Source organism: Podarcis vaucheri (genome assembly GCF_965113315.1).
Source record: "Podarcis vaucheri genome assembly, chromosome: 9".
NCBI lineage: Eukaryota > Metazoa > Chordata > Lepidosauria > Squamata > Lacertidae > Podarcis > Podarcis vaucheri.
The window spans coordinates 33,805,009-33,832,574 of record NC_138767.1 but is presented as its reverse complement, the minus strand read 5'-3'; the positions used below and the strand labels follow the sequence as shown (position 1 = coordinate 33,832,574).

Genomic DNA, 27,566 nt, shown 5'->3' with positions numbered 1-27,566 from the left:
TCAGATCATTGGTGCTTCCAGCCCATTACTGTCCACACTGAATGGCAGCGTTTTCATAGGGTTTCATACAGGCATATTTCCTGTTGCCAGGGTATGAACCTGGAAACTTTTGTATGCAAAGCCTGTGCTCTGCTACCAAGCTAAGAGCCTTCCCTATATATGCTGCATGTGTGTGTGAACCATGAGTGAGGCAGTCCTAAATAAGAAAAAGAATGTGTAGATGGGCGATAACTAAAATAAATAAATTAAATAAAAACTTGACTGTGCTTAGCAAGAAGCATATTGAAGTGTGTTCAATTGTATTTAGGATGCAATTCAAACTCCCTGCAACCCCTGACCTTGTGCCTTTTTGGAGAGATGGAGCCACAGCTTCTTCTGAAGTCTCATGGGTATGGTTGCCATCTATCTTCTGGCAAAATACAGGGCAGGACATCTTTTTTTCTTCTAGTGCTGAGGTAACTTCAAAGCAATCCATTAAGATCTATCGCAGCCTAATAGGATGGCTCCTCTGGAATTTGTCACACACGCATGCACACATGCGCACATAAACATGAATTTGTAAATCTGTCTGTGCTCGACTACCCAGAGCTTAAAGACATGACCTTTCACACACATTTTCAAACACATGCATTTGGAGAGGATCCTTAACTGGGCAGAGAAAGAGACCTGAAATACAGGACAAAACTGTATCAATACAGGACACAGCATTTTACATTGAAATATGGGACTACTCTGTATTATACAAGACATGTGGCAACTCTACTTATGGGAGCCACAATGGAATGTGTGAGGCAGGACCATCAAGTCCAGACTGGGCCCAATGTCAGTTTGCAAAGCTGCGAGACTGGCTTGGGGGTCAGCAGGTCCTCAGCCAGCTCAGTCCCTTCCCTGGCCCAGAAGGCCCCATTTGGGGCCTCTTCACTGGTTTCCACTGGTGGGGGTGTTGCCTGCCCACAGATCTGGAAGCCAGCTTGCCTCTACTCAACCCAATAAGTGGTGGTGATGGTGGTTGGATTGCTCTCCATTAACTGAGGTTGAAGTTGCAGCTTAAGCTACGGAACATAAAAGGGCTAAATCTTGTTTTCCATCTATTTGTTGGACATTTGAACTATTTGCTGGACATTAAAACCATGATATTAAACAAAGTTAAAAAAATTGCAAAGAAAGTATAGTTTGGAAAATGCTACTGACTTAAAATTACGCTGAATGACCACAGCTCCGTGTTAACAGCAGAGGCTTTGAAAGCTAAAGGTCCAAGGGTCTTTACCTGGCATCTCAAGTAGGGCTTGGAAGGGATAAAAACATGGAGAGCCACTGCAAGTCAGTGTAGGCAACACTGAGCTAGATGGACTAATGATCTGATTCATTATAAGGCAGCTTTCCAGGGTTCCTAACATGTCAGGCTGCATCTGTTTACAATCTCTGTGACATAACCAAAAGCAATTATAATTTAATTGTGTTGGCCAGGCTCAAGGCAACCTATTCAAGCTTTAAACCTGGACCTGCTCAATTTTTCACAGCTGAAATCTCCTCACATTGTGAAATTTCTGGCAAGGTGCAGGAGAATCTTGCTGGACAATGCAGATCAGATCAAATGCAGATCCTATCAGTGGCTTGCTGTTGAAAGGAGGAAGCTGAGGTTCTATGCCATATGCAGCTTCGTGAATCTGGGGCTGAAATACTAAATGACATTTTACATACTTCATCAATATTGAAAAACTTAAACTTCATTTAGAAACGCAAGGAATTGTTTATTTTTACTCTAGAGAAAGATCCTCAAAGTAAAAACAAAACAAAATAAAATATATTGGCTTTTAAAACTGCCCGTCTGTTATGGGATTTGGGGCCCATTCATGTATTTTTGATGAAAAATCCAAACCACACACACACACCTTGATATGCTATCTAATAAGTGGATGCAAACTATTCTAAAAGTAGCTGTATGTTGTCATTCCAATATCCCCCTCCAGGCTGCATTGTTACATGCCAGAGAAACTGACATCCTGTAGTTCCTTCAAAGAGTCCACAACATACTTTTCTCTTGTACTTGGGTGGTTTCCCATCAGGCAGCTTACAAGTCTTAAACCTGCTTAGCTTCAGCTGCAGAACTGCATTTGTACCACGTAAGATATTCTATACCTGTGTAGGCATTTGGCATGCAGAAAGCTAGAAGGAGCCATTCTCTTTAAGCAGATTATGTTGGTTTTAGTTGTGTTGGATAAGTCCTTTAGGATCACACCTGAAACTTCTATATCTTTCACGGCAACTTCTCATACTGTATTGGAAGCTGCTGTGAATGTTTCCCCAAGAGTCTAGGGATGAGTGAAAGTGCAGAGAATTAGGAGTCTTGAAAGAAAATCAGATTCCACATTTGATGGTTCACAAGGAAATCGGGGGGGGGGATCCCAGTTGCCTTTATGCCTGCAGCAAAAGTGCATCAAGTCAACAAACTTAGTATTTAAGCTATTTGAATATTTTACACTCTTGTCTATGCAATAGCTAAAGCAGAGGTGGCCAGCGTGATGCTGTGCTGATGAAATTGGGCTATAACTTCCTTCTAGCCCAAACTGTGCAGCCCATGGTCAAGGATTATTAGAGCTGAAATCCCATAGATCTGGAAGTCACCACATTGGCTGCTGCTGAGCAAGACGAATATGCTTAATTTCTCCAGCAGGTCAAATTTCTCTAAAATTGTTTCTTCAAAATGAAGAGATTTTCCCACATCAGTCCGTGTGGTGAATTGTTTCACCTGCATAATGTGCTACTGGTTTTTAAAAACATAGTTTTGGGTTTCCACCAGGCCACAAATACCAGAAAACGCTCTGCTAGGGACACATACCAGAAGACACATTGTAGTAACAAAAGGTAATCACTGACAGTAGTAGATCAGGCTACCCCACAACCAGATGCCCTCCAGTCACTGTTGGACTACAAGACTTATCTTCCATGAATGACCATTGGTCATGCTGGCTTGAGCTGATGGGAATCCTAGGCCAAAACATCTCTGGGCAATCAGGTTGGGGAAGGAAGTTGCCCTTGAACCATTCCCCTTTGTAGTAGTTAGCATCTTCTGTTTAGGCATCTAAAAGCTTGATCATGTTTCCATGCACAAGTCTCCCACTGACCTCAGTTGCATTGAGCATATACAGAAACAGTAGAATAAGGAAAGGCGAAAGCATGAAATGAATTGATGCATGCCCATGTCTTCTACTCATAATCCATTATAGAGAGAGATGGAATAAATGCACTAGAAAAGACAGATGAAATAACAGCATTATGAATACTTTCCCCAAAAAAGTTGCGGGCAAAATGTGAGGGAGATTTTCAGTAAATAAAAACACCTTTAATAGTCTATAAAAAAGAAAAAGAAAAAGTGATATTTTTTTCTCCACAGGACTAGAAACAACCCTAATTTACAGTATACACCTCCGTATAGAGAGGCTATAAAAATAAAGCAAAACCAGTTCCAGGAGGGGCATTCCATTTCTTGCCTTAAAAGCACGCTCAAGTTGACAGATTTCTTCAAATGAAATATTCTTCACACATTTCATTATTAATAGCCCATTCCCCCCTCCCCGCCATAAAACTTAACAAGGCATATAGGTGACCAGAACTCCCATTACCTAAAGCTAAAGAAGAATTTACGGCTGTGTTTGCTCAAATTAATAGTTAATTTGTGTGCTTTCTTCTTCTTCTGTGATTCATATATAATACACATTGTTAAATGGATCCCAAGAAATCCCTGTCAATATATAAATAATTTAGAAATATGCACTAAAAGTATTTAGCAGGAATATTTTGTTTTGTTTTGTTACGAGTTTGGAAACTAACATTGCTTATAAGTCAACAACTTTTGTACACACAGTTCCCATTCACACAATGGGAATACGGCAGAAAATAATTGGCGGAATAAATTCTTGTAGCTACTACTGGTGTCAGTCTGCTCTGCAACAATTTGCAGCTATTGGGACTCTGATGCACTTACACACCTGGAAGTACAAAGATATGTTTGCAAACAAGTTACCCCCACCACAGAAGTGAATGAGGAAGTCTGCCTGCAGGGAAGCTTCATGTGTGCATTGCTGTATACACAGACTTAATAATAATAATAATAATAATAATAATAATAATAATAGTGTAATAGTATTTTCACTCCCCCCCCCACCCTTACTTATACCGAGTCATATATACCCTGTGAACAGAATTCATTGTCAGCAAGGAAGCAAATTTATGGTCCTAGGGTATGAACCAAAAGCTTCCAAAATAAAAAGAATGGATTCTTATCCTTCATTCAAAAGGGCACTGCATCCATTACCTCCAACTGAAACACAAGACATGCTTTTATGGTTGTTGTTTTCCTGAACATTTGACAGGTAGTCATCAGAGAGAAAGAAAAAGACAGCAGCATTACGACAGAAAGAACAAACGAAAAACCTCACTATATTTGACCTTTCTTTTTTTCAATGGTACTTGTAATCAGAGGCCATGAAAGTAAAGGAAGCCTTTACTTTGTAGCATTTTGAAATTTTGACAATTTATTCTTTTTCTGATAAAAATATCCTTTCTGAGATGCTTCAAACCATCCAAACTACAAAACGATAACACAGGCAGGACTAACCTGCTTACCACTGAAGCTGGTTCTGACTATTCCTAACTTCAAATCGCTTTTATGTTAAAGAGAAATTAATCAAATTAATGGCTTGGCAACATGTATGACTTTGTGGTTGGTCTTTCTTTGAAAACCACTGCAAGTCAGCATGAAAAGATGTATTTGTGCAAAACAAGGTTAAAGGATGATATATGTTGTCAGCTATGAGTCTGGTGGCGCATGTGTGTGTGGGGAGATTGCCTTAAAATAGTTATCTTCACTTAACATTCATATCTTACATTGCAAAATGTACAGACACCCAGTGTACTCTTTAACAACATATACATGTGAGTTTATAGAGCCTTTATAAAAAGTTTTTTGATTCCAAATTAAAAACCATAGAAATAGAATCAAAATAATGGAGGTTGATATATATACTTTGATAGTACATAGTCAGTGCTCATTTTCATAATTATTGACAGCTGTATCTTTGGCATTGAAAATTCAGTACAACTTTCAGGAAAAAAATGTTGTTGCTTACAGCTTTTTTTTTTTTTAACAAGGACAAACAGGATTGACCAAAGTACAAAAATTTGGGAAGTATTATTAAAGATTTATTTTATTTTTAGGCAAGGATAATTTAAGGACCCTGAATTACCTTCTCGCTTTAGTGTATGGTGCGGATTGTATGAATTCATTTAAAAATCAACTAAATGGTACCACGTTTCCCGGAAAATTATATGTAATATAATATATATATTTTATATTTATTTAGAAGCTTTGAAATAGTACAGTAAACACTTTGCAACATGGTGTATAAACTACAGAATGTCTTTGATATTTTGTGGGTCTGCAGATTAACAACATTTCCATGACCCACAGGTGAAAAGAACATGATTCACAATTTCTTTTGTAAAGTTGGAATAGTCTGGGGGACACTTGATCACACAAAAATAATATAAAACAGTCAAGTTTAAAACAGTGATATTGCATTTATAATGCACGTTTCCTTTTTTAAAATCTGTACGATTGGCTTCTTGTGGCGAATATAAACATCTAAAGGGCTCAGTGACATTTTGGAGAGAGAAAGAGAAACAGAGAGCGATATAGTGCTGTAAACAGGCACACACTGATCAGGGAGGCAAAGTCAGTTGCCCCTTGAAGTTTCTACAGTTCCATACATTTCAACTCATTTCTCAGGCCTGCTGAGAGCAATTAGGTCCTATTATTGGCCAAGATGTCTCCAACAGCACAGTAAATCTTCAGTTTTACACAGAATCGGATGGCCAAGATAATGACGTTGAAAAGTTGATGCTTTTGTTGGTCGACTTTTGTGCAAATCATGCTGCTTCAGGTAAGTCCCGTAGAATTGACTAGCATATCCTTTTCCGTGCTGTGGGGGGAAAGAAAGAAACTTCTGAGAAAACAAAGAATAATTCTGTGGCATGTTAACACATAGCTTGTGCTCTATATTAAATAGAAGAAACAGCAGTGGGGAGAGGTCAGTACTCCATAGGGAGCAGTGATAGCTGGGCTTTAATGTTCTATTTCAGTAGTTTTCCATTTTGATAGGCAAATAGTAAAGTTGTTACAACAAAGTGGATGTGGTTTAGCAAAAATACAGTGTTTTAAAGTCCCATTTGTAAAACTGAAGATATTTGAGCATGTGCTTTATTCTTCCCCACTGAAATCAACAGGTCATGCAGCATAAATCTAGGTAAATTCTGTCCAATTTCCATGGGGGTTTGCTCCCAAGTATATTGAAGCATCACAAATTTTTTGATTTGTATAGGATCATGCTGAATTACAGATTTATGAGAGGAGAATTACTGTGATTTTACATTACTGAAACCCAACTTCTTGTTATGACTTCTCTCGTAGCCCTGGTTATAGCTACCTATGTAGAAATGTAACCTAGACTGAAGAACATGGACAATCTATACAATGTATTTTTCCAATCACAATCTATTTCTGCATGATAGTTCTACTATTTCTAGAGCAGCTTGCATCATCAATCCATCATATTCAGAGCTGGTAGTGCCAAAATTGCACACCAGAGAGACAAGGGGCGAGTGGCCTGGTTCACACATAATGCTCTTGTTTATCCCAAGATTGCATTATTGTATTCCAGATGCTCTTGTTTCATGCCTTTATAGCTTGATTACATGTCTGGGATGGGGTGGCCTAACATACTATGGTTAAGGATGTGTACTGGGTTTGCACAAAACACCAAGAAATAGTTAAAGCAAACTATGGTCTGTATGCCAGCAACAAACCATGGCTTCATACTGTGGTTTGTTCACAGTAAAGAAACCCTAGCTAAGTTGCTGGGCAGGGCTTGGACAATCAAACAAATCATAGTTTAAAGAAACAAAGTTTAGCATTATGTGCAAACCAGGCTAGAGAAAGCTTTTACAGTGGTATCTCTGGTTACGAACTTAATTCGTTCCAGAGGTCTGTTCTTAAGCTGAAATTGCTCATAATATGAGGCACGCTTTCGCTAATGGTGCTTCCCATTGCTGGTGCATGACTTCTGCTCGCATCCTGCGGCAAAGTTTGCAACCGGGAGCATCGGCTTCCAGGTTAGCGGAGCTCGTAACCCACAAGTGTTCGCAAGGAGGACGGTACGTAATATGAGGTTCCACTGTACATCAACCACATTCACCTTGAAGACACTAAAAAAAAAATTCATTGAAAACACCAATTCAAGCGATATCAGGTATATGTATAGGAACCTACACTGGACCTAGGAATGGCTGGCTAACCAATAGCAGCTCTCTGGATTTATGAGTCAAACTTTTCTCTGCTATCTCAGGTACTTGGAGTCACCTGGGATTGATAGTGGGATACTATAACTTCAGAGCCAGTGAGCCACTGTCTCTCTTAAACCTACAATCGTTGGTTTAAGAAATGACTGCTGGAATCCTAGTGAAATGGCCAGTAGGATTATACGGGAATACAAATGAAACAACTGGACTTGAGGAACAAACTCCATTTGTTGAAGGCTCTGTGGTACTCTATTTTTTGATAAATAATCTGGTACGCCAAGGCAAGGATTCAATAATGCTTTTTGTACATTTTGGATGAAGAAGAAGCACACTTTCACTTCAATATCGCATTATAAAAGTAGCACTTTGAAACCAATTTGCTTTCTCCTTTCTCCTATTTGCTAAAGCTAAAGATCCCACAAAAATCTTAAACTGGTTTTTCCTTCCCTTTATTATCGTAGTCACCAACAGATATATGTATTTTCTGGGACTGACAGAAAACGAAAATATGTTGCACTAATCCCACCATTCAAATCTAGGCATTTACTGTCATGCTGAAAATTGACCTTCTTTTTTGTAGGTGAAAAGGGCCAGCGCATTAGCAGACGGGTATCCAAATCTGCCAGCTATGCTAGCCATGTATTGTTAGCACCAGACATCAGCTATTTTGACTGTAATTGGGAGCAAAGGTAACAAACAATTTGTAGTGGCATTCAGAAAAGACACCAAATCAAATTCTCATCTGAGTCGCATGCCTGCAGCTAAGATGAGAAAGAAACTTGCTCTCTTGAAGTGTTCTTTTTGAAAATATTACACTTGTGTCAATACACGGTTTGCCATCAAACTATCAAAGGCCACATGGAAGAATCATCATTAACATGTTTTATAGGGTGAAATTTAACCTCCAAGGTTTCAGTGTCTTCAGATTATAAAGTGTGGGTTAAAAAAATAAAATAGCTTCATTATGAGGGAAGGAAATACAAAGAAATTCCTAAAACTGCTTTAATGAAACATTGCTACATGGCAATAAATTAAAACTTTTTTCAGAAATATTGTTGAACATTCTAGTTTGTTTTAAACCTAAATTGCTTTGAACCCTAACTTGTTTCAAACACATTTTGATATTGTGTTTTAATTGTTGTAACCCACCCTGGGATCTTGGGGTGAAAGGCAGGCAATAAATTGTAATAATAATAAAAAAAATATGATCCTATCAATAATTTTAAAAGAAACTATGGCGAAATTATACAAAACACCACAAAAGGTTGGAATAATATTTAGTCCAAAGAATATGCAGCTTTAGTATCTATTATGTTTATACTTGTTTATTTATTTTACCTATGTCTTTATTTGCATTTTACTTTTATGTAGCCTGTGATTATTTTTTAATGAAGGGCAGTATATAAAATTTACATATATGCATTTATTTTTACTGAAAGACATATGTAAAAAATACATATATGCATATTTATATTTATAAAAAATAAGCAACAAATTTACATACATCCTTTCCCCCAAAAGGCTTACAATATATTTTGATGTTATCCTATTGTAAACTAAGAATAAACACAATCCAAATAAAAACTAAAATAAACAACGAAAAGCAGGAAACTCTTAAACTTATATAGGATGCTCTATCAAGGTTCATCACTTGATAAACTTGATACTTTATGGATTTCAGGTGAAAGAATGAAACTCTTCCACTGAAAAGCAATAGGATGAAGATTCCCTTCCTTCAACAGGAGCTTTCTGGCTATTTTGGAAGGCATGATTGGATGTAGTGGAGAAACCATTAGGCTTTCAAAAAGGCATTGTTTAAACATTTTATATTGACTTTTAAATGAACAAAATACATGATGATACTAACTGCCTAGAATCCAATGAATTCAGTTCTATGAGGACAACACTATTAACAACAGTCCTCCATCCCACATGGTAGCAAGTTTTGAAAGTAAGGGGAGTTTTAAAAGGAGTTTGCGATATGGTGTGAGGATCAGTTGCTCAAACAAAGAGAAAAGATCCCACTGAACTTCTTGCAGAACTGTAAACTGCAGTTTGGATTTCAGTACTATGCGGTAAGCTACTAGAATAGTAAAACTGAAAGTAGACTCTGTTCATTATGTATTGGAATACAAAGTATGAAGCGAACTGAGATACTGTTTCCTCTTTAGTGTGGCTTTACTTTACATTTTTAAAAAAGAAAGAGAATGCCTATTTTCTTGAAATGTTACTTTTTGCAACATCCTACAGCTAGTGTTGACATCACAGTAGCCAAAGCCATATGGAGAATCTGTTGTTTAGGTGATTTGTGGGATGGAGGTGTTGGGATCAAAGTAAAATGTGTTTTCATAACCCACAGCTGAATTAATACATGCAAATCATGTATTTGCAGAAGCAGAGACATCAATAAATCAAGTTGTCAGTGGATGTTATTGTTGTGTCCAGTTGTAGTCTCCCCCCCTCCACACACACCTCGTGGAAAGCACTTTGATCCTGGAAAGGCCAGATCTAGAAAGTGCTTTTTCCAATTTCCCTCTTTCTCCTCCATCCTACCTCACACTGTGCCAGTTGGTCTCTGGTCTACAATCTATGTAGCAGGGTTTTGGGGGTATGAGTGCAGGGGCCTGAGGAGGGAAATTAGCAAAAAATAAAAATAAAAAATAAAAAATCCTTCCCCTTCCAGAAGAGGAGAGCCAGGGAAGGATGTAACCCATAATGTCTGATCTGAGCAAAATAAAACAGGAGGAGATCCATGATCTCCATTTTCTTTAAAAAATAAAATAAAATACCAATTTCAGGAGAAAAAGAATCAGAGCATTGGGAATAGGAGGTGTGAAACCATTCCTCCAGATGTTTGCTTAAAGGTAAATGTAAAGGTACCCCTGACCATTAGGTCCAGTTGCGGACGACTCTGGGGTTGTGCACTCATCTCGCTCACTCTATAGGCCGAGGGAGCCGGCGTTTGTCCGCAGACAGCTTCCGGGTCATGTGGCCAGCATGACTAAGCCGCTTCTGGCGAGCCAGAGCAGTGCACGGAAACGCTGTTGACCTTCCCGCTGCCGTGATACCTATTTATCTACTTGCACTTTGACACGCTTTCGAACTGCTAGGTGAGCAGGAGCTGGGACCGAACAATGGGAGCTCACCCCATCATGGGGATTCAAACCGCCAACCTTCTGATCAGCAAGCCCTAGGCTCTGTGGTTTAGACCCTAGTGCCACCCGTGTCTCTCGATATTTGCTTACTAAAGCTCATATTGTGCCCCCTGGAATGACACAGGTTCCATGTCTTTTCCCCATTGTGGAATTGGCAGCTTGTAGGGGGCATTATAAGAGGGACGCGGGTGGCGCTGTGGGCTAAAGCCTCAGCGCCTAGGGCTTGCCGATCGAAAGGTCGGCGGTTCGAATCCCCGCGGCGGGGTGCGCTCCCGCTGCTCGGTCCCAGCGCCTGCCAACCTAGCAGTTCGAAAGCACCTCCGGGGGCAAGTAGATAAATAGGTACCGCTTACCAGCGGGAAGGTAAACGGCGTTCCGTGTGCGGCTCTGGCTCGCCAGAGCAGCGTTGTCACGCTGGCCACGTGACCCGGAAGTGTCTCCGGACAGCGCTGGCCCCCGGCCTCTAGATGTGAGATGGGCGCACAAACCCCACAGTCTGTCAAGACTGGCCCGTTCGGGCAGGGGTACCTTTACCTTTACCTTTTTAGGGGGCATTATATTGGGAAAACAACACAAGTTCTAAAAGCTGATGTAGCCCTGAACAACGAAGTCTCTTCTGCCATGTCAAAAACTGACAGTAATTATGGCATAAGCATTTAAGGATTAACGTTCACCTTGTCTGATGAAATGGACTCTACTTCATGAAAACTTGTGCTGTAATTAATTTAGCAGTTTTTAGAGTACCGCAAGACCCTGTTGTTTATGTTGCAACAGATTAACAGCTATCTCGCTGGAAACTGTACCTTTGAACTGATTTACCACCCTGGCTGCTTTTAAGGTTTAAAAAACAAGAGGCACTCACAAATAAATAGCACAGAGGCTTTGATCCAGTCTCTGTACAACTTTCCTTGTGACCACTTTTATCCTCATCTAGTCCAGCCGCTGCTGTAAAGCTAAGTCATCATGAAGACTCATTCCAAACAAACCACAAGCTGTAACCAAGGTTTGTTTTATGGCTTACCTCTCTTAATTTGTCTTGGGGAGACAAACCATGATCTTGGGTTTGGATGGGATGGTTTAGTTTACGGAAGCACAGTGGCAGCAGGACAAGAGGAAGAGCAACACAGTTTGCTCTTCTTTCTGGAATACTCACTTGTGCTAAGTTATGGTTTTGCTTAGTGTTATGTGCAAACTGGACAACTATTTACTGTTGGGGAAGCCACCTATAAAGCAGTGACCAAATCAAGCTTTATATCTATCTATCTATCTATCTATCTATCTATTCACACAATTTCATTACAGCAGTGTCATGACAATGCTGAATATCCCTTTCCAGGGGGCACTATCAATTAAAAACCAATTTAAACACTCATTAGAATATGCAGTTATTAAACTAACAGACTGTAGGCCTACTTGATCAGATCCTGGGACAACAATTCCTGAACTCACTTAATCTTCTGGAATTTAACAAAGTTAGCATGTAATCCAAGGGTGAAGACTATGACTCTACAAATATTGTTGAAGTCACATCATCCCTGAGCACTGGGCATGCAGGCTGGAGCTGATGGCAGCTATAGGTTCTCTATCCCTGTTATAAAACAATCATAGAATCATAGAGTTGGAATAGACCACAAGGGCCATCAAGTCCAACCCCCTGCCAAGCAGGAAACACCATCAGAGCACTCCTGACATATGGTTGTCAAGCCTCTGCTTAAAGACCTCCAAAGTAGGAGACTCCACCACACTCCTGGGCAGCAAATTCCACTGTCGAACAGCTCTTACTGTCAGGAAGCCCTTCCTAATGTTTAGGTGGAATCTTCTTTCTTGTAGTTTGGATCCATTGCTCCGTGTCCGCTTCTCTGGAGCAGCAGAAAACAACCTTTCTCCCTCCTCTATGTGACATCCTTTTATATATTTGAACATGGCTATCATATCACCCCTTAACCTCCTCTTCTCCAGGCTAAACATGCCCAGCTCCCTTAGCTGTTCCTCATAAGGCATCGTTTCCAGGCCTTTGACCATTTTGGTTGCCCTCCTCTGGACACGTTCCAGTTTGTCAGTGTCCTTCTTGAACTGTGGTGCCCAGAACTGGACACAGTACTCCAGGTGAGGTCTGACCAGAGCAGAATACAGTGGCACTATTACTTCCCTTGATCTAGATGCTATACTTCCTTGCGTAGAGTTGAAAGACAGACAATAATCCCAACAAGACACTCCCTTGACATGATGGGATGAAGATAATGTTAAAATGATCATGTGGACAAACAGCAGGGTCAGTATTACTTGAAGAGATGGGGGTAGAGTTAGCATTTTCTATAAAGAAACACACTGAATTGTGAATCACTCAAAACAGCCAGAAAAGGTGTGTAGCCTCAGAATTATCTGCTTGCTGAGACAAAGGTATCTATTAGGGACAATATTATCTAGTCCATGTGGGAACTGCTGTATGGTTCAGAGAATGATTAAAAAGCTTCTGGAGACCAGCCTGACCATATGGATGGGGCCTGATTGTATGGGTCTTTCCAATGAAAATTGGTATCATGGAAGAAGAGAGGGGCTGAAAGTCTCATGTAGTTGAACCCGGCCCACAAGGTTAGGGCATTTAAACATTCTGCCAGTCTGCAAGAGCTGCTTTTAAATAAACAGCTCCCCCAAAACTGGGAGAATCTCTAAAGATTCAGAAACTCTATGAATCCTGACAGTGTGAAACAGTATCTGATTTATTAAGAGAGAGAGAGAGAGAGAGAGAGAGAGAGAGAGAGAGAGAGAGAGAGTTTATTATTTAGTTAAAAACCAGCATACTCTATTTAATACTGCAAGTACCAACAGGGATAAAATAAAGTAAAACATAAAGGTAAGTAAGTAAAACTGAAGGCTTAATAATTTAAAAGAGAGATAGGAAGTCTATATATATCCAGTAGGTGAGAGTGACTGATTTTATAGGCTGATGTGCAAAACTTTGTGACTAATATTGTAATCTCTGGTTTTCCATCTTCTAGAAGTAAACTAGACAATACCAAATTAGAACTTCTGGACATTCTTCTAAGTAATGTGGCAATAATCTTTCTACGAGCATCCTGGTAGTAGGGGCAGAGTAAAATGATATGGTCTTAATTACGTGAATGTTCTTAATTACTTATGTGGTCTTAATTAATTACATGAATCACCAGTATTTGTATAAATCTGATTAAAGACAAGTACAAGCTACACATGTGTTTTCATCTTACATGTTTTTGCTGTGAACGACCCTGAGATATTCAGATGAAGGGTGGCAAACAAATTAAATAAATAAAACAAATAAAAGTAAATGTAAGATATGGTGGAAATGTTAGTTTCAATTAGTGATGCTGCCAAAAGGTCATAAATGGGGAAAGGGAGTTGGGAATCAGTTCTCCCAGTTTTGGACATCTAATGCCAATAACAAACCAAGCCAATACCCCACCACCACCTGAAGTTTGCACTTAGCTCGTAATGGGCTTGGCTGTCATCATTTAAGCAAATAACTGCTGCCCATTTCTTTCTCTAACCAAACTTACCAAATAATGCAGGGAAGGAATTGCATCTGAGACTCCATGTTGGCCTTAACGGCTAAAGCACTACAGCCACCAGGAAGCAAGGGAGATGTAATTGCCTCTGTATCTTTAGTAAAAGTGTAATGGATGCACCTGGCCATGTCTGCACACCCATCCTGCAATGCTATGCAGGTTTGGTTTGGAAAGGGAAGAGACAAAAGCAAAGGCTGTCTGGGTAGGGGTTAGTGGCAGAGAACTTCTTGGGTCCTGATGGTAATGAAGTCCAAATTAAGGTGTTTTAGTGAAATCCAGATTGAACTAAGTCTGGGGAAGCTTGCACATTGCTAACTACAACCACATGAAATGTAATACTTAGTGTCTTCAATATATCACTTTGCTTTTCATCAGTTAATGAATGATTACCATATATATGTAAGCATCTGCACAAAAATCTTTGAAAAAGAAATATTATTACAAATAGTTTGAGAATGTCAAATCACAATAAAACAATTAACCAGTATTTCCTTACAATTGCAAGAAATAGATGTCAATGGTATGCATTTTGAATATTATCACTATCTCAAAACCAACTCGGTTCCAGGAAACATGATGTTTACCATTCATTTAGTTGCTGCATGTATACATAGGCAACAACTGCTAAATACTGGAATGTTTTGGCAGTCAGAGCCATACACACGCACAAAAAGCAATTTGGTTTTACTAAACCAATGAAGGATGCATAAAGGGATTCACACAACAAATGGAGTTGAAGTATGCACATTTAAATCCATTTAGACCAATGGGAATAAAGTGGCATTCATCTAAGGATTTTGATTTACCTTTATCATCATAACCATCATAACAAACACCACCACCCCTGCAGATCTTGGGGATTCATGGAGAAGAGATTCTGAGACATAAGCTGTTGTAAGAAAAGTCCCTTCTGAGTCTAATCAATATTGATTTTTTTCCTCGAGTAATAACACACTTCTGCTGGGATTTTATTTTCCTTTTTGCTTGGTCTCTGAGGACTCACTGTTTGCCTGTGGCTTCCATATAAGTAAAAATGCTCTTTGGAATCTTGATTAAACTGCCTAAATTTAACTGCCTAAATTTATCTATATAAAAATATGATGCATGTTCATCTGTTGTAAACTCCTTCACTGCTTCATTAGTTTGGCCATCAATGGGATGATACTGAACAATTATTTATATTAACAAACAAACAAACACCTGTATTTAAATTCTTCCAGTTTTGGAAATTTAGCAGTTCAGAGTACAACGATGCCTTTTTTTTTCTTCTTTCTGACCGTTTCTAAATCACATAAAAAAATTATTATGCCGTTTTTAAAACTCTTAATTCACCATACAACGAAAGTTAGCCAATATCCTGCTGAATTAATTCCTTTCCACAAAATTTAAGAGAGCTTTTTTCCACTCCAAACTTCAAGTGGAAGAATATGACCAGCCTCAAAGGTGGGGTCAGACCTAAACGTCTCACTTTTCAGCAGGCAAAGAAATGTGCCTGCACGAATATCTGTCTGAACCTGTATTATTATCCTTACTTTACAGTTGGGGAAATAGAGTCAGAGAGGTTATGTGGAAAGAAGGATTGCCATGTGGTTAAAGCAGGAGATATGAAGACAATATATCTGAGCTATTTCTGGCTTTGTCTTGAGGTTGGGGGAGGAAATCATCACTAAACCTCTCTGTCCATGATTCCCCCATCTGTAAAATGAGAATAATAATGCTTACCTATCTCACAGAGGATCTGCTGGCCTTAAATCACTATTCTTTTATAATCCACTTTGAGATCCACAAATGGCAAGGCCTAGAGAGGCGGAAAGCATAACGGTTATTACAAGAGTTCACATCAAAAATAAAGAATTCTAGCTCACACTATATTGAAGCTTTTTACAGTATCCTCATTATGGTTCACCAAAAGAGAATCAAGAGGATAACTTTATGTTTATCCCTTGAGTCTGATGCCTTTTTTTTTTTTTTGCTTCATTTCTTCTTATTAAATCATTAGCAAAGTTAAATAAAATTGCTACTATATTTGCACAACAAACTAGGTCCTGTAATATGTGTCTAGAGGGACAATGGATTAACAATCAGTTACACAGAAGAAGCAGGAGGAGAAAAGGCTTTTTAAATCTGTTCAGGGGTTTTCTACCTTAACACATTTATTCCAAGAAGAGTTTGGATATTTTTAAGGCAGAAATCACAGTATGGTATATAAAGCAGTTTCTATCCCAAAAGGTGATGGATTTTAAGAGCTACACAGAGAGGACAGGATGTAATATAATACAGCAACCACCAAAAAACATAGCAAATGTATTTATAGCCATGTGTGCATTTATTTCTATGCATGTGAGAGTCTGTAAAAAGGCAATGACAATATGGATAGGAGAAAACTAATGAATCCCATAATCAACAGGGAAATGGGAAATCCTACTTTTTATTTAAATGCTTGTATATAGTGATCTGCCAGATTAAAGCTCCATCCCTAGGTACTTACTGGATGTAAGCTTCATTGAACATAGTAGCTGTTCAGATGTTCGGCCATGGCTCCATAAACCATGGTTTATTATGCATGACCACATGCCATGGCAGTATATTCCTCACTTTCTTTGATACAGAAATCATGGCTTGCTTTGGACCAGAGTCACCCATTGCATCTGAATCAGGAAACTCTCATTTAATGTTGTAAAACAAATCAGAATAAGAAACCAAGATCTGATCTTCAGCAGGTCCTGCATGCAGCTTGTTCACAACCTGTGGTCCAGAGCTGTGATGCTTCACAAATAGACATTTAAATGTCTGGAAAAATAGCCATAGGGATTATTTGATGGAAATTGGCAGGAGAAAAATGCAGCCCTGCTTATGGTAAATGGCAGCTTGTGGCTGTCCTCATCTCAGTAAGTTAGATCAGGGAAAGGCAGAAGATTCTTCCTGCCTTTGTAGAGTTTTCATACAGCCCATGTTCTAAGCACAGCATGTACAAAAATCAGCTGCTGCAGCTCAAGGGAGTCTGTGACTCACAATTAAGTATTTATTCCTGTTCAGATCTGACAGTGCAGTGATGGAGTATTTGGGTCATCCTTTGGGGGCTCATGGCTGATACTAGCAGGAAAGAACATTGCAACCATCTCTTCCAAACACTGAAGCAGACAACTTGCTACTTGTGCAGAGCCAGCAGCCGACAAGCAGCAGAGAAAGGCTGCTTCAAACCATATTTAAGATCAAATAAAGAGCAGATTTCTTTTTTGAAAATGTTGAAAATGTACAATGGTAAAAGGAAAAGTTAAGCTCCTTTGTACATTCAGGAGTCCCAGGGGACTTGTACCCAGGCTAGGGAGAAGCATATTCAATTGTGAATCCAGGGGAAGGACTTTTGAAGAAATCTCAGTGTACTGAAACCCCAAGGATTTTGCAACGAATGGCAAAAGCCCCGTATCCCATAGCCAATGTCTATTTAAAGTGGGGTCATAATTTCCTCTGAGAAGGCAGTTCTGCTGGTCACACAAGGAGCTCTCTCTTTCTGCTCTCCACACCCTGGCATTTTCCTTATATGGCAAACCTGGGGATGAACATTTCATTTTTGGCAGACACACTGTCTGTAGTGTTGTGGGGGGGGGGTTGTTTTTTAACATCTGAGCTTTTAAAGCATCACACAGCATTATGGAGGCCCCCACTTCAGTTCATGGCACCTAGGAGAGATCTTGCTTCAGTTCAAATAAGTCCCAGAACTGTCTTAAATAGCCCACTTTGGTTCAGGATTTGTCAGAATCCAATGCACTCCAGATCCCATCCCAAAACAGATCAGGGCAAAGATAGGGAGTGAGTGATGTAACTTGGAAGACATGACCTCTACTTCACAAAACACTAGAAGCAGCAGCCATTCCACAAATTCACTCTTCATTTCTCTTCAAAAGCAGCACAAAGGAAAGCAGTCCAGCCATTTTAAAAGCATTCTGTAGCCAGACACAACAAGACAAGACAAGACCACCCTTTAAGAGAGCATGCAAAAATGTGGAAATGTTTATAACAATAGAGGAATTTTGGCAGCTAAAGGAGCACAGTTCCAAATGTTTTTAAAAAAGACATTTTACTATCATGTGTTAGGAACACCAGAAGCTGCCTTACAGCGAGGCAGATCATTGGTTCATTTAGTTCAATATTGTCTACACTGACTGGCAGTGACTCTAGGATTTCAAGCAAGAGTCACTCCCAGTTGTACCTGGAGACTGAACCTAGGAAGCATGTTCTATCACTGAGCTATTGACCTACATGATGCAAATGGACAGCCAAATTTCCTTGAATGCCAGCGGTGGTCTCTATAGAATAGATTTCTGGGACAACTGATTTCTATTTTTTTAAAAAGATTCAGGAGCTGATGTCACCGTTATTTCTAAAAAGACATACAAAGGATCTCCTGAGATCTGCATATGGCAGGGATTGTTTTAAAGAGAGAAGAGAATATTCTAAATTGTCTTGGATGCTTTAACGTACAAACAAACTGCATAGAAGAGCAGCTTGTGTATACTATGTAAGTGATATGAAGTCAAAACCTGGATAATCTCAAATGTGGAGCAACGGCAGAATGGGACTGTGCAAAACAGTGGGATAAATTTAAGGAGGGTTTGGACACCCTGGTCTAATAAAAAGAAATCCTATGGACGTTTTAAGACCTGACACCAAACCATACAGCATGCAAACAGCCTGCAGAACACCCATTCCCTTACTCCACAAGGTGGAAATGGACCTGGAAAGGATGGAGGAACATGGCATAATTAAGGAAATCAAGCCTACCTTGTGGTGTGCACCAAAGTTCCTAGTCATCGGGGGAGAGGTGGAAAAAAGAAGAAGATCTGTATTGATCTTTAAAAGCTGAATGAAGACGCACTCTAATAAAAAAAAATGTACTTCCAACACTAGTATCTTTCCCAAAAGTGACAGGAATAAAAATATTTGTCAATTTGGATACCTCAAGTGATTTCTGGCAAATACCTTTGACAAACCAGAGTGCTAAATTGATTACATTCATCACACTCTTTTTGAAGGCTTGCCATTTGGAACAACAAACGCTTCCAAAAATTTTCAAAGAAAGGTGGCAAAAGTCCTTAAGAAATTTAAAAGGAGCAATTGCCCCATGGATGGGATCCTAATACATGGCACATCAATGGAAGACTATGACAAAATCCTGGCAATTGTTTAGAATTAGATGCATGAATCCTAGCTAGGAGAAACATGTTATTTTGCAAGATGAAAGAAGAGTCTATACAGAAGCTGTGCATACAGCTACCATACAGGGTAGGCTAGTTTTGAACATCTATCCTTTTAAGAGATTTCTGCCACCATCTCTTCTCTGCATAGATTCAGCAGACAGAACCCCTGGATGGTCAAAAGAGGTGAAAAGGAATAGGGGGATCATATTCCATCTTTGAGATGTTTAGCTTGAGTGGCAAACAGGTGGGCTCAACCAATTAGATGAGCACCATGTGGCCAGAAAGGAACTCTTGGCACCTTGTGGGGAGCTAGCAAATGAGGTCAAAAAGGTGTTAATTAAAAGGAGATTGCTCAGGCTATTCTCTGGCATATCAAAGGAACTCTCATATCAAAGGAGGTCATTTATTTGAAAGTGTCAAGAAATACATGCATTTACAACAGCACTGACTCATAAAACCTTTCTAGGAATGGAAAACTCATTAGGCCATTATTTGCAAGCCATCTCAACAGAGGACTAGCCACCAATCTAATACTGAAATGTGTAGCATCCTAGTTTTTGAACCAGATCAGGAAATCTAAAGGAAACAACCTCCAAGTATGTTCCAGGATTTATTCAAGCAAATACTTTCAACATCATTTGGTGGGGAAGCAGGATATACATTTAAGAAACAAATAAATAAAGTCATAAAGTCTCAAAACACAAGTAGACACTTAAAAAGTCATTCTGCGCCAATCAAACACCAGTTCTTTTTTCCATCTAGCTGTTAACAGTGCTACTTAGCAGCACGGCATTATGAAATCTACTACTAAATCTGTGTCTATTGCTTCCTTGCAGTTTAGTAAACAGTCTGTCCTAAACAGACTCACTTAGTTTGCTAGTACAATTTGGACAGGGAAATACCCAATTCCTAATTTTGGGACTACAGATGATCGCTCTTAGCTACAGCAATAAGGCCAGACTGTAAGCAAAACCTAACCTTACATTTCACTACCTGAGAACAGCAAAGTACCCAAGCCAGCTAAGTTAGTTTGGCAGTTGAGACGGCAAACACCATAAACTCCCAAGGCATGGTGCACCTTGCCTGAGCTTAACACCTTCCTGAAGCTAAGCAGGTCTGGGTCTGGTCAGTGCCTGGGTGGGTGACCTCCTGGGAGCAACATGTACACCACCTTGGGTTCCATGAAGAAAGGATCCATAAATGGAAAAATAAATATAAAGGTAATAAAGTGAAATATTAAAATAATGAAACAATATAATAATCAATCAATAACAAATTTCTGTGTTTCATGTCACACAAAATCAACTGCCTGAGATTGTAGCCTCACTATGGTAACATTCACACCATCAGCACCTCCCCATTATCTAACTAGAGTTCCTAGGGTTCCTTGGGGAAATCCATAACTGTTAAAGTGGTACAAGAGTGATTTAAACGTATGGTGTGGGTGTGACCTTTGCCTAAAGGTAGTGCTGCCTCTGTCTGTTGATACCATTTCCATCCAAATAGAAACCTCAGCATTAGTCATTATGTGCTTTACAACTAAAGCACCAAGCAATCAATGGCCCAGTACATTACTGTTTTCCAGCATGATGTCCTCTGCTATTGGGTACCTGCTTTCCAAATAGATTTTAAAATCAGCTACCCCCAACATTGCAGACAAACAGATTCCTATTAGTGTTGTGACATGGGAATGGAAAATAAAATAATACTAGCTACTTATTTCTCTCAGGACAGTAAAGCATACCATGACGAAGGGCGAGATACCTGTAAGAAGGCGATGCAGAGCCACACTTGTCTCCAAAATAAAAAATGAATGACCAGAATCCAAAGACCTGTCCAGGCTTTCAAAGGCAGAGAAGCTTTTTCCCTTTTGAACACCACTTGATGGAATGATGTGGCTCAAGGCGCATCAAAACATCTCTTCCGATTTTTTGTAAATATGTTAGGTGTATTACTTTAGGGCATGCCAAGATGAACATTCAGAACTGCATGAGTGGCACTTGTTTGTGTACTGGAGTAACTTTCTCAATGGCCCAGAACCCCTACCCAGGGAGTGGGGGCCTGCAGTGGAGAGTGAAAGGAAGTAGGATGCTATCAATGTGGATGGTTGTAAAAGAGGGTTAGATAAATTTAAGGAGGACAAGGCTATCAATGGCTTATAGTCATAATGGCTATGCTCTACCTCCACTGGCAGAGGCAACATGCCTCTGAATATCAGCTGCTGGGAATTACAGGTGGGCAGAGAACTGCGTGCTCATGTCTAGCTTATAGGCTTCCCACAGACATTTAGTACAGGATGCTTGATGATGTGGGCCACTGGCCTCATTCAGCAGATTTGTCCTAGGTTCTTGTGCTCTTGTCATTACAGGCTATGGAAGACTGCTGAGTACTTGAAAAATTATGTATTCTCTTTAAGACTACTTTCCCAAAATAAAAACAGATATGCTGACAACTGGTGATGCTGGAATACGTATACAATGTTGGTCCTTATAGCAACATTATTCAGTGTTTGAAAAGCAGCTAAATGTAGCAGTGAAGAGCCATTTGAAGCCATTTCTTACCGTGACCCCTATGTGCACTGTCACAATGCTAGTTATTTAACGATACATTTCCTGCTACAGTTCAAATGAAGATCAGGAAGGAATTTCCGCTTTTGGGCTCATGCTCTGAAGACAAGGGTGAAGTTAAAAATAGGCATGTTGCCACACTTTGCAGAATTGGTTTTATATGTTTTCTGGGGAGCCCTGAAACACACACAAGCACAAAGCAAATTAGCAGAAAAATGAAGCATGATGAGGAAAGGAACGGGAAAGGCATCAAGGATGGCTGCATGATGTCAAACACCACAAGATCAGAGCTGACTATATGAATGCACTCTAACCATGAGATCCGTTGTTGTGCAGCGATTATAGTGTAAGACTTAAGACTGGAGAGACATAAGTTCAAATTCTTGGTTCACTGAGTTACTGGCAGCATAGAGAAATACTAGATAGGGAAGGCAAAGAAGAGCCTTTAGAAATATGCAATAGGAAAACCTCTCAGGCTGTGATCCTGGATGAACTAAAATATTAAATACCGAAGAAAATTCTTAGTTTTCATCTGGTAAGGCATGAATTGTATGCGTATTGAAGAAGAAGCTATGATACACTTCAGTTTAAATGTATTCATAAATGCTTATGCATACTGGAATGTGACCTCTCCTCCGCCTCTCCCCCATCTACCCACATATATTGAGGTGCACTGTAGATGTGGATAGATGTTCACTGTTTCATAAAATGTATTAATAAATCAATAATGCATGTGAGAAAAGACAGGGTATAAGGGGGTTTTTTTGTTTGTTTTTTTAGGTAACTAGCCCTAGAAAGCATAAACACACACTTCACATACAGTTCTGTGGGCATGCTGGAATTAGTATATTAACAGTTTTCAATGCCTTCCACATTTCGTTTCTTCTTCTTAAAATGGATGTGAAGTATAAGCTGTTAAGGTAAGGTGCCATGTCTTAAAATATACTCCAAATATGGCTTATGTTGCCTCGACATTCTAACAAAAAGTAATTTTGAGCAGTTCTGCAGCTCTGGATTTTAATATTAATTTGTTTTTTTTAACTAGCTTCCAATCTGTTGTGTTTTTTTTAATCTGCTCGTACTTGATTGTTCTATTGTTTTCACTGTGGTTCTGACATTACATGGTGTTTTACATTGATATTTAATCGCATTATATTGATTAGTACTGTCTTCTCATTATATCAATTAGTACCAGAGAAGAAATAACATCGGGAGGAGCACAGAGAGAAGAAACAACATTTGCACCTTTAGTAGCAAACCTGGATGCCTTCCTCTGCCCCACCTGTACTAAAAAAACATGTCTCTCCCAATCAGTCTCTACAGCCACAGCAGGCACTGTAACTCCCCAATAGTTTGACTTTTTCATTGTCTCCTGTGAAAGCTGGATGGCAACAACTGTGTACTTTGTTTATTAGCCGCTTTGGGAATTTTTAATGTCTCTGCATATAACATTTTGTAAGGACATTTTAAATGTTCATTAGTGATATTATTTCCCTCATCAAAAGCTCTTGTTTTGAAAAAAACAACTTTGAGAATTAATATTCTGCAGTTCAGTGGTGAAACACATGCTTTTGTAAGCAAAAGGTAACAGATCTCCTGACATCTCTAGTAGAGCTGGAAAAGACTCCTGTTTGAGAGCCACTGTCAGCACTGAGATAGTTGGTCCAAGATAGTTGGTCCTATGTTCCTCTGAGCATGTGAGCTATCCATATAACCAATACTCCTTGCCATCACCTATACTCAAGTTTTCTAGCATTCAAGACACCTATATGGCTCTGTCTGTTATACACCATTGGCATAGCATAGGGTTCAAACTAAGTATTTGATAAATGTACAGCATGCAGCTATTTTTACTTACTTAATTATAGGTAGCGGGGACTGAGCAATGACAAACCTAGACAGCATCTTAAAAAGCAGAGACATCACCTTGCTGACAAAGGTCCGTATACCGGTAGTTAAAGCTATGGTTTTCCCAGTAGTGATGTATAGAAGTGAGAGCTGAACCATAAAGAAGGCTGATCGGCGAAGAATTGATGCTTTTGAATTATGGTGCTGGAGGAGACTCTTGAGAGTCCCATGGACTGCAAGAAGATCAAACCTATCCATTCTGAAGGAAATCAGCCCTGAGTGCTCACTGGAAGGACAGATCCTGAAGCTGAAGCTCCAGTACCTCATGAGAAGACTCCCTGGAAAAGACCCTGATGTTGGGAAAGATTGAGAGCACAAGGAGAAGGGGATGACAGAGGACGAGATGGTTGGACGGTGTTCTTGAAACTACCAACATGAGTTTGACCAAACTGCGGGAGGCAGTGGAAGACAGGAGTGCCTGGCGTGCTCTGGTCCATGGGGTCACGAAGAGTCAGACACGACTAAACGACTAAACAACAACAACAAAGTGGGGACTGAGATACTTACTGAAAAGGCTGCATTTGGGGAGGATATTGCATCCTTCCTCCGTGTTATTGGAGTTAAACTCTTTACCCACCTAAACAGTTAGGAATCTTAAAAGAAAAGGACCCCACTGACATAAAGGGGAGCATTATTCTTAAGACTCCTAGCTACATGTAGGGGGTGGAGGGGGTGGAGGTTCACTCTAATCAGGCTGAGGTGGTGAGATATAAGCCGTACCTCCCTAGGAGCTGCTTTCCCCATAAGGGTTGACCCACCATGTCTGTGATTAAGTAAGAAAAAAACTAGGTGCTTAGCAGCGGCATGCTACATGTCTAGCAAACATCTAGTTTGTCATGTGGCTTCCAGAGTAGCTGAGAATAAAGTCCAAGAGTCACATATGAAACTCTAAAGAAAGCTGGCAATGCACACGCTGACATGTACAATGATTTATAAGCTGTGTAAAAATCAAATGAGAGCTGTGAGCATCAGCTCTCAGGGTTGTGCAATAAAACAATGATTGCAGTAATTGCTGTTTTCTCCCCCTTTGCAACAAACATCCTTGCTTTCATCTATATAAATATATAAATACAACAGATCATTTCATCTCTATTCAGTGTACCAGTGGTTTTGTCCATACTCAAGAGGTCAAAAAATAGGGGGGGGAGCACATCCAAAAGCTATCTTGCCCGCAGCAGGAATAAAACCCTGTCCTTCATCTTGTTGCATGTAAGTGCATGTGTAATATTGCTGCCCAAATCAACTCAAATCCATTTTGGTGACACTGATACAAACATAAGCAGGGATGCAAAAGGCACTGATGGACATAGCACTAACCATTCAGAGCTTTTTATCCATCAAAATGACTTTGATGCTGATGCTGTTACCTCCACCATCAAAATGGGGCAGATGGCTCATCTAAATGCAAATAGGTCACTTTTTCTGTCAGAGCATATTTGTGGATACTGGACCAGCAATCAAGTGAATTTGCTAAAAAGGGTTATGAACCAAATTCTGCAGACAGACAGACAGTCTGTTTCGTCAATTCCAGCACAGAATACGTCCTAGCAGTTTAGATGAGTCTGGTAGTCTAGGTTATTCAGGCAATCTAGTAGAATTCTGATAAAAAGACAAAAAGTCCTCTTTATGTTAGCCTTTTTGTAAGAACTACTGGTACATTCTGGGGCTAAAATCTAATCTACACTTACCTGCAACTAAGCATCACCAAACGTGCTACTGAGTTAATATTCATTGGTCTATGCTGTTCATATGCATTCATTTCAAACACTTAATACCACTGATTTCCCTTAGGAGAGCTCTTGACAATTAAGCAAGCATTTAATGTTTAGAATATAAGTGTGTGTGTGTGAACACACACACACACAGTCATACCTCTGGTTGCGTTCGCTTCATGTTGTGGATTTTCGGGTTGCGAACGCAGCAAACCTGGAAGTATATACTTCTGGGTTTCGCCCCGCGAGCACGCCAGAAGCAATCTGCGCACTTCGCACATGCACAGAAGTGCTCTATTGCGCTTTGCGCATGCGCAGTAGCAACACTCTACTTATAGACTTTTTGGGGTGCGAATGGCACCCCAAAATGGGTCGCATTCATAAGTAGAGGTACCACTGTATGTATGTATGTGTGTATGTATGTATGTGTGTGCATATATATATATGTGTGTGTGTGTGTGTGTGTGTGTGTGTGTGTATATGAATGAGACAAATCTGATCCTGATATTCCAGATGCAGCATAAAATGTTAGGTTTTTGTGGTCAGTAGTGTGAAGTAATGTACTTCAACCTATTCCTAAATTTTCAACACCTGGGGGATGGAAAAAGTTATCGCAAATAATTACTGCACACTGATATATTACTGTACATTTGTATTTGAAATGTAGCCTCTGATGTTGATTATCTTGTGACAGCTATCCCATGCTTTCAGAGGCTTTAACTGATTATTCAGTGCCACTGTTGTGGTGACTTCTTTAAGCACATATTAGCACATATTCAAGATCTCTCTAACTAGCGGCAACGTTTAACTAATTGCCAAGCTTGCATATAACTGCTCAAAATACCTGCTAAAAGAAAAGCTTAAAGAAACTTTCTAGAAGTGAGATAAATGTGACTGCAATTAACTTGGAGTGCAATCTCATGAATATCTATTCAGACTTAAGTCCCACTAAGTTTTATGGGGCCTACTCTCAGATAGGTGGGTATAGGATTGAAATCAAAATGTATTAGCATAGCTTTTCTACATCTTCATGTAGCATCATCCCTACCCTTTTCCTAAATGCAGATCTTCCACTCTATTCCCCCAATGTAAACAACACAGGTGATATGCAACCAACCTTCACCACATCCTCCTCATGTTCCCAGATCCTACAATCCCATGTCCTACCATCTCAGCAGTCTGTCCAGCAGGGGTGAGGCATCTCATTTTTCTGCCTGAGGTAAAACAAGAACGTGCTGCTGCACCACTTCTGCAGCCTCCCTTACCTGAATTGCAATGCCTGTGAAACAGCAATGACGATGATGTATTCTGACAAAATTTCATGAGGTCTTTTGCGAGTTCTCATGAAATTTCTGCCACCCAAGGCAGCTGCTTCACATTGACTCATGGGCAGACCAGCCCTGCTGTCCAGATTTCAAGCCAACATGCCTGCATGACACTTTCCCTTCTGGGCCCTTGAGATTCTTCACTTCAGTCTACCTTCTCTCACTGAAGATGCCAAAGGGCATACGTACTACTACAGTTCTGCCTCTTGGAATTATCAGTCCATCACATTTTTTTGGGGGGGGAGACACAAGCCCTCATTACTTATAACGCTGTTGCTATTAATAATATTATTGACTTGGCTCACAAAATTGACTCAAAGTGACTCACAACACAGTATGAACATGAAAACAAACAAATAAAAACTTTAAAAAATCATGCATATAAATAAAAGACAGGTTTTACAGGACCTGCCCATTAAAATTGGCCACAAATACTCAAAAACAAGTACTAAATTGTGTTCGGAGTTTCCGCTTGTGACCCATGACACACATTGCAGCTACTAAGCACCCTCTTCAACTTCTGCCAGTTATGAAGCCACCATCCTACCGTATTCTTCTTTATAAATCCTCCAATTGGGGCTACGTGGTGACCGCCTTACATTTTTATGTATATAGGGATACATATACAGTTTGTACGATAAACATGTCATCATCTCTGCTTTATTTCTTGTATGCCATTTATTAAATATAGATTATTTCAGTCAAAGCACACAGATATTTGCCACAAGGATGCAGAAGAATGTTGAGATACCAATGAAACCAGTATTTCTTTAGTCTCCATTGGCATGGGCAGCTGAAAA

General features: G+C 39.7%; 1 protein-coding gene across 8 annotated transcripts in view; it reads right to left on the bottom strand.

Annotated features, from left to right (window-relative positions):
* Positions 1 to 3,321: 3,321 nt before the first annotated feature.
* Positions 3,322 to 27,566, bottom strand: part of PCDH10 (protocadherin 10) — a 55,714-nt gene continuing 31,469 nt past the window's right edge. For 2 of the 8 annotated variants that reach the window (XM_082237568.1, XM_082237572.1), the window contains 3 exons: positions 18,839 to 18,860; positions 15,779 to 15,854; positions 3,322 to 5,981 (listed from right to left, as the gene is read on the bottom strand). In XM_082237568.1, coding sequence (XP_082093694.1) covers positions 15,812 to 15,854; positions 18,839 to 18,860 — 65 coding nt within the window. In that variant the 3' untranslated portion in view covers positions 3,322 to 5,981; positions 15,779 to 15,811. The remainder of the gene's footprint in view (positions 5,982 to 15,778; positions 15,855 to 18,838; positions 18,861 to 27,566) is intronic. The other 6 variants (XM_082237569.1, XM_082237573.1, XM_082237570.1 and 3 more) reach the window with 3 other exon arrangements.